General features: G+C 39.0%; 1 protein-coding gene across 7 annotated transcripts in view; it reads left to right on the top strand.

Moving 5' to 3' along the window:
- The window catches only part of RELN (reelin), a 559,409-nt gene that overhangs the window by 511,534 nt on the left and 35,612 nt on the right, over positions 1-12,263 (top strand). For all 7 annotated transcript variants that reach the window (XM_002751683.6, XM_002751684.6, XM_078343077.1 and 4 more), the window contains 3 exons: positions 1,208-1,385; positions 3,528-3,721; positions 7,292-7,548. In XM_002751683.6, the coding sequence (XP_002751729.4) occupies positions 1,208-1,385; positions 3,528-3,721; positions 7,292-7,548 (629 nt within the window). The remainder of the gene's footprint in view (positions 1-1,207; positions 1,386-3,527; positions 3,722-7,291; positions 7,549-12,263) is intronic.

Raw genomic sequence — 12,263 nt, 5'->3', positions numbered from 1 at the left:
TTTTTAATCACTCCCATGCTTCCTTAAGTTGTACATTTTTTCTGAAATATGATCTTTAGCTAACTGTGAAGTTGAAAGATACTGTATCTTCATTCTTACTTAGAGATTAGGGACTGACCAATAGCTATCTTGTCAGGAGACAGGTGAATCATAATTAACTATATTTTATTTCCTTCTGTGTTCCTATGATACACTTGAGCCTTGAACATAAAATTAGAAAAAGTTCAGGAGTTCAGTATGTTCTGACCAAAACATATACATCATAAGTATTTTTCTCACTTAGGTCTGGATGTATGTAAGGATATGTGTTTGTCGTGGCTTAATTTATATTGCTGTGTTGTTTGCCTAAGAAAGTATGTTGATGTCTGGTCAGTTTACCAGAGGTATTTGATGGACAGGCCTATTATATTACTCTTAGAGAACCTCAGGGTATTTGGAATAATTTAAATGAAGAGTGTTTGTGTGTGTGTGTGTGTGTGTGTGTGTGTGTATACACACACACTCCATGGGCCTCTGTGCTTTATTTTTGAGATTATGCTCTTTTTTTGAGATAGAGTCTCACTCTGTCACCCAGGCTGGAGTGCAGTGGTACAATCTCCCACTAATCCCCATACACCTGGGAAGTCTTTTTTTTTTGGTTAATGATTTCAGCCCATACCCAGGACAACCCTTGAGACCCCTGAGCCTCCCAGTCCTATATTCATGTCCCCTTCCACCCTGAACAGGGAAGTCAGTCTTTTAGTAACAAATGACAGTTATTGCCTGAAGTATCTTCTGCTTTTAGGACCATGGCCTCTTGGATTCCTAAGTGGCTCGAAGCCTCTCTTAAAAACACCAATTTTGTAAATTATTGGGACCTACTTTGGCACCTTACTTTGGCAGCTGCCATTGTTTATCAGCCATTCAGAGCTGTGTGATATAAGAGATGGGCCTTAGTAGATTCTTTGAAGTTGCTTCTTTCTCTCCACCTGTAACCCTGAATCACTACCATAGGAGATATCAGAGGTAGTTAATTCGTAGATTATTTGCAACCTAAAGCACATTTAAGGAGCACAGGTGAATTCTGGCAAGCTCTCTAAAAATCAGTAACTTTTCATCATCTTAGACTAGGAAAAGAATAGTCTTCACCAATTTGAGAACAAGGTAGAACAAGCTTGCAGGGGCTTTGTTTGATGTTGACTTTTCCTCTCTCCTGCTCTGCACTCAGCTGTGATGAACAGTGGGGTGGCCTGTACTGTGATGATCCCGAGACCTCTCTTCCAACCCAACTCAAAGACAACTTCAATCGGTCTCCATCCAATCAGAACTGGCTGACTGTGAACGGAGGGAAATTGAGCACAGTGTGTGGAGCTGTGGCATCGGGAATGGCTCTCCATTTCAGTGGAGTGAGTGTTTGGCTACCGGTTATGATTTCTGCTCCTCTTGAGTTCCTTCCAAATAATTGACTCTCTTCTGAAGTTTAATGGGCAGAGTTAGTTACCCTCAATACAACCCTGATCTGAACTTTCAACTTTATACAAATCTTTATATTATAAAGATAACTTTATACTATACTTTATACTAAGTAATCAGAAAATGCTAATCATTCTCAGGACTTTTCTACCACAAATCAATTGAGACAGTTTAATTATTCAGGGTAATGTCAGCACAGAGCATATTTAAGTACACATTATAAAAAGATGTGAGTGAATTTTAATCTTGTAAAAGAGCACTTGTACAATCTTCCATCTGCATGGAGCCCTTCTAATTGAAAACTCGAGCTTGCAACAGATTTTGGATTTAAGGAGCCAGAAATCTGGAAAGTGAGCTGCAATGGTTCCTGAGTTTATTAACAACACTGAATGATTTCTTTAGATTATTCAGGAAATAATTATTAATTCAAAATTACTAGACATTTGTGTGTGTAGCATATTGTGAGTGACAGCAGCAATGTTGAAAATTTTCTTTGAGAAATTTTATAGTCACTCAACTTTTCTGCCAAAGGTGACTCTGTTTAAAATACAATTTCTTTTATACCATCATTAGATAGAAAAATTAATTTTTTAAATGACAAATTTACTGCCAGCTCTTTATTTCGTTAGCATGCCCTACCTTAAAGTTTACATTTGTTCCAGTGAAGTGTATTATTTATATTTAACATTTTAACTGAATTAACAAGAAAACATATAGCAAATAGGCTTATTATAATCATCAACACTGACAAAGATTGCAGTGTTCAGGATACTTTTCTTCACCTAGAACTAAAAGTGAGTCTTTCACATATGTTCAACTAAAAGGATCTGCATATCAACATTAAGAAATTAATATAGATGCCATTAAATTCTGCTAAAGTTCAAATTTAAAACATTATAATAATTAGAGATTATCTCTATAATTAAATTATAAAAGTTTCAATGTGGCTTTTCTTAAATTTCATATTAAAATAGTCATCTATTTATAGACTTAGTGGCTCACGCCTATAATCCCAGCACTTTGGGAGGCCAAGGTGGGCAGATCACCTGAGGTCAGGAGTTCAAGACCAGTCTGGCCAGCATGGTGAAACCCCATCTCCATTAAAAATATAAAAATTAGCTGGGCATGGTGGTACATGTCTATGTTCCCAGACACTCAGGAGGCTGAGGCAGGAGAATTGCTGAACCTGGGAAATGGAGGCTACAGTGAGTCAAGATCACACTACTGCACTCCAGCCAGACTCTGTCTCAAAAAATTAAATAAATAATAACAATAATGAAATAGTCATCTCAAAATACTACTTTCTTAGTGGTTGATTGATTTTTAAAAATCTAATAAATGCCAGAAAATAACTGGAGATAGTTTCATTAAAAAAAAAAAAAAAAAAAAAAAACGGGGCAGTTACCTTAGTTCCAGCTTTCATCTTGCTTATGAAAAAAAAAAATAGCCAAGGCAACTTGGAACTGTGTCCTGGGCTGCAGTATTCAACCTTGGCCCAAATAAACTTTCATATTAAAAAAAAAAGAAAAGAGAAAATCATCTTAGAATACTTTATTCTCCATAAATAAGTCGCAAATGCTAAAATTTCAAAGTTCAGCAAATGTGCTGGGTACCTACTATGTACTCGGCAAAATACTAAGAATTAACATGGTAAGAAAGAGGATAAGAAAATTGGTGCTACAATACTGTGTGGCTTGTATTACAAAAGAAATATAAAAAGAATAGAAATACCAGCACTTTGGGAGGTTGAGGAAGGCAGATCACTGGAGCCCAGGAGTTCAAGACCAGCCTGGACAACATGATGAAACTCTGTCTCTACAAAAAATTAGCTAGACATGGAGGCATGCACCTGTAGTCCCAGCCACTTGGGAAGCTGAGGTGGGAAGATCGCTTCAACCCAGGAGGTCAAGGCTGCAATGAGCTGTGATGGTGCCACTGCACTCCAGCCTGGGTGACAGAGCAAGACCCTGTCTCAAAAAAAAAAAAAAAGGAAGCCAGAGGAAAATCTATAACCTGCAATCAAGATTCCTTGTCACTGTTTTTTTCTTTTTTTTCATTTTACTTCTTTTCCTTAGGGTTGTAGTCGACTGTTAGTCACTGTGGATCTAAACCTCACTAATGCTGAGTTTATCCAATTTTACTTCATGTATGGGTGCCTGATTACACCAAACAACCGTAACCAAGGTGTTCTCTTGGAATATTCTGTCAATGGAGGCATTACCTGGAACCTACTCATGGAAATTTTCTATGACCAGTACAGTAAGCCCGGGTTTGTATTCTATTTGATATCTAATAAATAGTATGTTGAGCAGAGATTGCTACCAGCAGTCAATTACAGGGGACTGAAGGGGACCTCAGACTTATGCCTCAGTAGAGAATGCCTCTGGGACTGCAATGAAGAAGGTTTCTGAGCTGGATAAATAGCTGGTTTGGGTTTTTATTTTAAGAAGAACTAGTTTTCACATCCCAGAATAAGATAAAATATTCTACCACAATGCCAATGGTGAATAAACCTAGTGCAAAACCCATAGAAATTAACTAGTGTATTATAATTAATTTCAATAACACTTTGGGAAAATGGAAACAGAAAAATAAATATTTATTTATATAGTGTTCACTACATTTTAGAGAATTTTGGACTGGAAAGCAAAGAAACACGATGAAATGTAAATATTCTTAAAAAGCCTAGAGATTATTTTTAAACCCCTTATTTAAAAATTTTGAATAAACACAATGTATAGGTCGTTTAAAAAAATTATTAAAGGGCCAAAAGCAATGAATATGACCAATTAGAAAAGTCAGAGTTAGGAAGGAAAATAGCATATTCAGTAAAGTAGGAGGAAGAAGAGGGTAAGAAAAGAGAAGACAGAAAGAGGGAGAAAGAGAAAGACAGGGTCCAGGGGGAGGCTGAAGAGAAGAGGAAATAAATATAGTTCAGACAGGAAACACATGCTGGGCATGGTGGCTCACACCTGTAATCCTAGCATCTTGGGAAGCCAAGGCAGGAGGATCACTTGAAGCCAGGAGTTCAAGACCAGCCTGGAAAACAAAGCAAGACACCTCTACCAAAAGAAAAAAAAATTAAACTGTCTGGATGTGGCGGCATGTGCCTATAGTCCCAGCTACTCAGGAGGCTGAGACAGGATTGTTTGAGCTCAGGAGTTTGAGGCTGCAGTGAGCTATGATTATGCCACTGCACTCTAGCCTGGGTAACAGAGTAAGACCCCATTAAAAAAAAAAAAGGAAACATGGATAATCCCTTACTGCATGACAAGCCAGATATGGGCTAAAAATTGAGCAAAATAAAAAGAACCTTACAAATGATCATTTAAATTCAATATATTAGTTAAGAATCGGTTCAGCTGCCAATGGCAGGAAACAAAATAACTTAAGTTTCTCTCTCTCACTCCTATGTAAATTAGATCCCCCATAAATGTACTCCAGGACTGACTGCTATAGCGGCTTCTCAAGCACCAGTGACCCAAGTTCCTCTTGTCATTTTGTTCTGCCCCACTCAGCATGTAGCTTTCATCTCATGGTTCAAAAGGGCCACTAGCTCCCCAACCTTACAGTCTATAGGAGGGAGGATGGGGCAAGAAAGGTATACTCTCTCTTCAAGGACACTTCCTAACAGCTGCACAAACCTTCCCCTTATATTCCATTAGCTATAGAGTTTAGCCACATAGCCACACCCAGATGCAAGGAAGGCTGGACATGCTGTCTTTATTCTGGGCAACCAGTCACCTGGATAAAAAGGCTCCTATTAGGAAGAAAGGGAGAATGGTCATTGAGGAAATACCAGCAGCTTTTGCCAGAAGCAAAACTTTTAAATCTTGCACTTGCATTGAAGTTTGATCCCCATAAAGGAATCAACTACAAGCTAAGTGGTGCAGAGTACCCTGTGCTCATCTATTAGTAGGAGATAACAGACAAGCCAAGTAAACTGTTTCCTTGGTCCTGATGGAGGAATTTATAAAGCACTCAAGTATGAGTTCCTGAACACTTAAGCAGCATAACATACAAGGAGAAGAGAGTTATGTTTCTGTAGGGAAAAAGTATAACTGTCTGATCTACTTTAGTTCTCTGAAGGAGAAACAAATTGACTGAGGTAGGAACAGTGGTCATAATTTATTTAGACTTTCAAGTAGCCTTAGGTAAATTTCCATTCCAAAGATGTTTAATATGTGGTCAAATATTTATCAGAGAAAATAAACACTAATTTAGAAATAGGAAATAAAAAATAGAGATAAAATATCATTGCTCTGGGTGAAGAAGTGTGATTGTGTATCCCTCCAGAAACTGATAGATTTCTGAGAGTATGTAATACATTTTAAAATGTTAAATTAAACATGCCAAACCAATAGAGGTAAATTTTAGGAACATCTCACAAGATAAGCATACCCAAAAAAAAGGGTACAGGGAAATGAGCTTCAAAATTGACATAAATGAGGAAATGGACTTTGGAAGACTCTGCCTAAAGGGTGATACCTCCAAGCTGCCAGTACCCACACAGGTGAGGAGCTAGGATCCATACTTTCTGGTCTACCCTGTTCTTCCCTAAGACTAAGATCCATTGAGCTTTCAAGGCACAAAGGGTACACAAAATGACAGCATAATCAAAAAAAAAGTATTTAAAATCCAACTATTAGAAATCCAACTAAAAGCATCCTACCAGACAGGCACAGTGGCTCACGCCTGTAATCCCAGCACTTTGGGAGGCCAAGGCTGGTGGATCACCTGAGGTTAGGAGTTCAAGACCAACCTGACCAACATGGAGAAACCCCATCTCTACTGAAAATACAAAATTAGCCAGGCATGGTAGCATGCATGCCTGTAATCCTAGCTACTTGGGAGGCTGAGGCAGGAGCTACTTGGGAGGCTGAGGCAGGAGAATTGCCTGAACCCGGGAGGCGGAGGTTCCTGTGAGTGGAGACTGCACCATTGCACTCCAGCCTGGGTGACAGAGTGAGACTCCATCTCAACAAAAAAAAATGATACTTTATGAGGAGGATGGTAAAATAATCTTTCCTGAGAGATTTTATGAGTTATGAAAATAAATTCAAAAGGGCTTAATATGTTCCTGGGTTTTTAATATATAATTGTGATCGAGCAGCATGTTAGACCTTATTTCTAGCTAATTCAGTTTCCTGTTGGAGCATGGAGCCATGTTTTTCCATCTCTGTCCCTGGTGAGTGAGACAGGGATAGATAGCATGCTAGGCTTGCTAGCCTTGGTTCTCACATGACATTTTCTATGAATATATAGAATTTTTAATGTTTTTAACAAAGCATATAAACAAAGTCAATATCTGCACCACAGACAACTGATAATGAACTTGGCATCCTCAGGCTCAGAGCCCAAATGTCCTCCCACAATCCAGTGTCCATCCTCCAAGTCACTTACCAGCACTCATGGAAACAGAGTGAAAACAAGGTGCCAAGGAAGGAAGCAGAAGCCAAGCACTAGGTGACAGGAAAAAGTCAGCATTAGCTTATGTCTACCAAAGTGCATGTATTCTAGGCCGACAGATACCCATCAGGTGTGTATCTGTATACAAAAAACTGTGCAGTCCCTCTAAAGCCTGCCCACAGACAGAACCAGGAGTTAGTTCCGGGATACCTGAATCTGTTCACATTCTATATCACCCAATTTAGTGACTACTGAGACTTCATAAAACTAAGCCAGTTAGTCATGGTTTTCGAAAATTATTTTAGCTTATGTCCCTCCCTCACCCACCATGGGACATACAGTATCTTATGGCTGGTTGTAAATCTTTTTACTCACAAGAGATATTTGACAAGGGTTCTTCCCCACACCCTCTCCCATCATTTTTGTATAGATTTGTGAATATCCTTCTCCCTCCTGATGCTAAAGAGATTGCCACTCGCTTCCGCTGGTGGCAGCCAAGACATGACGGCCTGGATCAGAACGACTGGGCCATTGACAATGTCCTCATCTCAGGCTCTGCTGATCAGAGGACTGTTATGCTGGACACCTTCAGCAGCGCCCCAGTGCCCCAGCACGAGCGCTCCCCTGCAGATGCTGGCCCTGTCGGAAGGATCGCCTTTGACATGTTTATGGAAGACAAAACTTCAGGTAAATTGTGTACAATGCTAAATAAAAAGCCAGTGGAAATGCAGTGGTTTGGATTTGGGTCTTTTCAAAAGAGCAAAATGTGGAAGCTTCCAGTGGTATAGAAATATTGAAAAGGGTGTCTCCTTTTGTTCCTCTCAGCCTTCCTGGTTGGTGTTTTACCTAAATCTTTTCTTTCATTCAAGCCAGCTATTGTGTTTTTTATATATAGCAATCTATAATTTTATTAACAGGATGATTTTTTTTCTTAGAAAATTTTCAGTTTCCTATTTTCTATTTTGGGTAGAAAGCCAACATTACCCAGTCATTTGTTTTAATATCCAAAGACAAATATTCAGTTTTGCTACAGGGCAGACACGTGTGATGGCATTTCACGTCTTAGGGCATGTCCCAGGTCTTGCTTGTTACCCTTCATTCCCCATAGCAGTATTCAGTGATGATAGTGAAGCAGGAAGTACCTCTTTGTACTCCTCTCATTTTTTTTTGAGACAGAGTTCCACTGTTATTGCCCAGGCTGGAGTAAAATGGCACAATCCCAGCTCACTGCAGCCTCCGCCTCCCAGGTGCAAGCGATTCTCCTGCCCCTGCCTCTCCAGTAGCTGGGATTATAGGCATGTGCCACCACGCCCAGCTAATTTTGTAATTTTAATAGAGATGGGGTTTTACCATGTTGGCCAGGCTGGTCTCAAACTCCTAACCTCAGGTGATCTGCTCTCCTCGGCCTCCCAAAGTGCTGAGATTACAGGCGTGATCCACCACTCCCAGCCTATACTCCTCTCATTTTTAATGTCTTATTTTCTTTTCATTTCATGACACTATTTTGGTCACCTTTATAAAAAGTGGTGTCTTGTATTACTTATCTTTGCCATGCCACATATTTGATTATACTATATGAGACATGGTATCTTCAGATAAAGCAGTGATGTTAATTATATACCCCATACTAACATGTATCTCAACACTAAAGTAGATATACTATTATGCCAGTGTTGATTCAGACAGTGGAATTGTGTCACACCCAGCTCAGCCCCTAGCATCTTGCATGGAAAAGATGGTCTGGTTCATTTTTACAATGATAAAACTGATAAGAATCTTCCACAGGAACAGCATATCCTGAAAAAAAATTGAAACTTGAAGAATTTTTTAAATTTTAAATTATTTTAGTTGTTAATATTTTATTGTAAAAGTCTTACATGTTCAAAACATGAAACTGAAAAAATATGGAAAATCATGAGGATGAAAATAAAAATCACTCAGGGGATAACCATTTTCAATATCTTGGCAGATATTCCTAGAGAAATTTTTTTTAGCACATTTACATAGTTTTAACAAAATTATGGTCTTAAATTATATATATTTTATAGTCTGCTTTTTTTGTTTTCTTTTTTTTTTTTGAGGAAGGCAGGAAGGGAGGGAAGGAGGACGGTAGGGAGGAAGGAAGGGATGAAGGAAGGAAGGAAGGAAGGGAAGAAGGGGGAGAGAGGGAGGGAGGGAGGGAGGGAGAGAGGGAGGGAAGTGAAGGAAGGAAATCAAGCAATGAAAGAGACATTGCCGAGCTGGATCTAGAGGTTTACAAGTCGATTTCTTTTTTTGAGAGAAGGAAAGAAAGAAAAATAAATAAATAAGTAAAGGAGAGGAAAAAAGAGGGAGAGTAAACGGAAATATTGCTTTATTCTGAAAAAAATTGGGTATTAATAATGGCCAATCAATGTTTCATTTAAACTTATGAGTAGGTGTGATGTGGTATTGACAAGAATGTGTATTTTGTGTATTTGAAGTGGGGAGCTCTATAAATATTTATTAAGTTTACTTGTTCCAGATCTGAGTTCAAGTCCTTGATATCCTTAATAATTTTCTGGCTCATTGAGTCTAAGTCTTTATGTATCTGGGTGTTAGGATCGTTAGCTCTTGTTGTTGCATTGATCCTTTTACCACCGTATCTTTGTTGCTTTAAAATCTGTTTTATCTGATACGAGATTTGCAACTCCTGCTTTTTATTTATTTATTATTTATTTTTGCTCTCCATTTGGTTGGTAAATCTTTCTCCATCCCTTTGTTTTGAGTCTTTGTGTATCCTTGCATGTGAAACAGGTCTGGATGTAACATGCCACTGGGTTTTGGCTGTGTCTTTTGACTGGGGGATTTAGTCGATTTAAATTTAGGGTTACTGCCATTTGATGTTAACTGGCTGTTTTATCCATTCGTTGGTGTAAATTCTTCTTTATGTTGGTGCTCTTTACTTTTTGGTATATTTTTAGAAAGGCTAATACTGGTTGTTTCTTTCTGTGTGTAATGCTTCTTTCAGAAGCTCTTGTAAAGCAGGCCTGGTGGTAATAAAATCTCTGAGTTATTGCTTGTTCATAAAAGATTTTATTTTTCCTTCAGTTGTGAAGTTTAGTTTGGCTGGATATGAAATTCTGGGCTGAAGGTTCTGTTCTTTGAGGATGTTGAATATCGGCCCCCACTCTCTTCTGGCTTGTAGAGTTTCTGCTGAGAGATCTGCTGTAAGTCTGATAGGCTTGCCTTTGTGGGTAACCTGACCTTTCTCTCTGGCTGCCCTTAGTAGTTTCTCCTTCATTTCAACCCTGGTGAATCTAACGATTATGTGCCTTGGGGTTGCTCTTCTTGAGGAATATCTTTGTGGTTTTCTCTGTATTACCTGGGGTTGAATATTGACCTGCTTTGCTAGTTCAGGAAAATTTTCCTGAATAATATTCTGAAGGGTATTTCCAGCTTGGATTCATTCTCTCCATCACATTCAGGTACACCTATCAAACGTATATTTGGTCTTTTCACATAGTCCCACATTTCTTGGAGACTTTGCTCATTCCTTTTTATCCTTTTTTCTCTAATCTTTTCTTCATGTTTTATTTCATTAAGTTGGACTTTGATCTCTGATATCCCTTCTTCTGCTTGAACAATTCGAGTGTTTAAACCTGTGCATACTTCTCGGAGTTCCTGTATTGTATTCTTCAGTTCCATTAATTTACTCATACTCCTCTCTAAGTTGTCTATTCTCAATAGGATTTCATCAAACCTTTTTTCAAAGTTTCTAGTTTCTTTACGTTGGGCTACAACATGTTCTTTTAACTCACCGAAGTTTGTTATTATCCATTCCCTGAAGAGTGATTCTGTCATTGGGATGCGCTCGTTCTCCATCAAGCCTTGTTCCATTGTCGATGTGGAACTGTGATCATCTTTAGCGGCAGAGGCATTCTGACTTTGAGTATTCTCAGCTTTTTTATGCTGGTTTCTTCCCATCATTGTAAATTTATCCTCCTGTCGTCTTTGAATTTACCAACTTTCAGATTAGGTCTCTTGAGTGGGCATCCAGGTTGTTAGTTCCCAGGGCCAGAGCAGCAGCGTTAAAACTGATCGTGCTTTTTTTCCCAGGATTCTCCTGTTGGGCTTCCTTCTTGTGTCCTTAGTAGGCGACTCTGCCTTCCCGCGGCTCCCAACCTCAGTCAGAAGGGGAACCGGTCCCGTTTACTCTGTGCCAAGCGCTGCCGCGCCAAGGTGCCATCACAGCCGCTGCACCGGGCTCTGGTGTTGTGCTGGGGGCCCGTGTGGGTCCTCCGAACCTGTTTACTCTGCTGCGAGAGCTGCCGCGCCTAGGTTCCTGCGGAACCACTGCGCTGGCCACAAGAGTCGAGCTGGCGACCCGTGTGTTTCCTCCACTGGGGATCTTCTGCTCCGTGAGCGACCAGAATTTGTCTGAAAGTGTGGTGTCCTCTATAGGTTCTCCGCACCTTCACTGAGAGCTGCAATCCCAGGATGTTAGCGATCGGCCATCTTGGATCGTCTCTCATAGCCTGCTTTTTTTGTTTAGAATTAAATCCTTATCATTTTCCTCATGTCCTTAGATATATTTATAAAATATAAAATTTTAGTAGCTATATACTCAATATTACTGGATGTTTAGATTAATTAATTTCATTAATTCATTTATTAGGATGTCATATGACATAATGTAACAGCAGTTATTTACTTTGAAGCACCCTTGTTTAAAAAGAAACCTGTAAATAGAAAAAGCTTAAATGTCCCTCACCACTACTAAGTGTCTTGCTCTCTTAAGAAGGTTATTTACATTTGCTTACATAGTTCTGGTTCAGAACTTTGCTTCATTACTCATTTATTTTTGTGTGTGTGTGTAATGGTTTACATAAGTGAGTTTACAATCAGAGAATAAACACTGCTTTAATATTAATAAAAGCAAATACAGACTAGGTTTTCAGGTACCTAAAATACTGATTTGACTTTAGGTTTAATTAGTGATACACAATTGAAAGAACAAATTTTCTGGCTCCTGTCTTGCAAAAATAGAGTTCCTAGAAACTGTAACATGTACATACAGAAGTAGTTTCCAATCCTGCAGGAGAGACGGATGAGTTAGTTGAGTAATGCAGCCTCTCTTTCATCAGGATTGCAGAGTTCTAGCATAAAAATGAAATGTGTACCCTGGAATAAACTGGCTCAGAGTATTCTTATTGGAATTCAAATTTCTGTGCATTTTGACTTTTGAGTCCTATATCTGTGATGTAGGATTAAATGTGGCTCCAAATCCCTCAGAGTGAAAACGCAGATAATGGTATTGCAGTCACTATTTGAATCCCAGAGATAAGCTGCTTGCTGCTTGCTGTATATATATGCTCAGACAAAATAAAAAAGACACAATATGGGTGAAGGCTGAATTACAGTTACTTGGTCTTTTCTCTGGA

This window comes from Callithrix jacchus, chromosome 11 (genome assembly GCF_049354715.1).
Source record: "Callithrix jacchus isolate 240 chromosome 11, calJac240_pri, whole genome shotgun sequence".
NCBI classification, from domain to species: Eukaryota; Metazoa; Chordata; class Mammalia; order Primates; family Cebidae; genus Callithrix; species Callithrix jacchus.
Note: the sequence above shows the minus strand (reverse complement) of the source record. Positions and strands in the feature narration are given on the sequence as shown.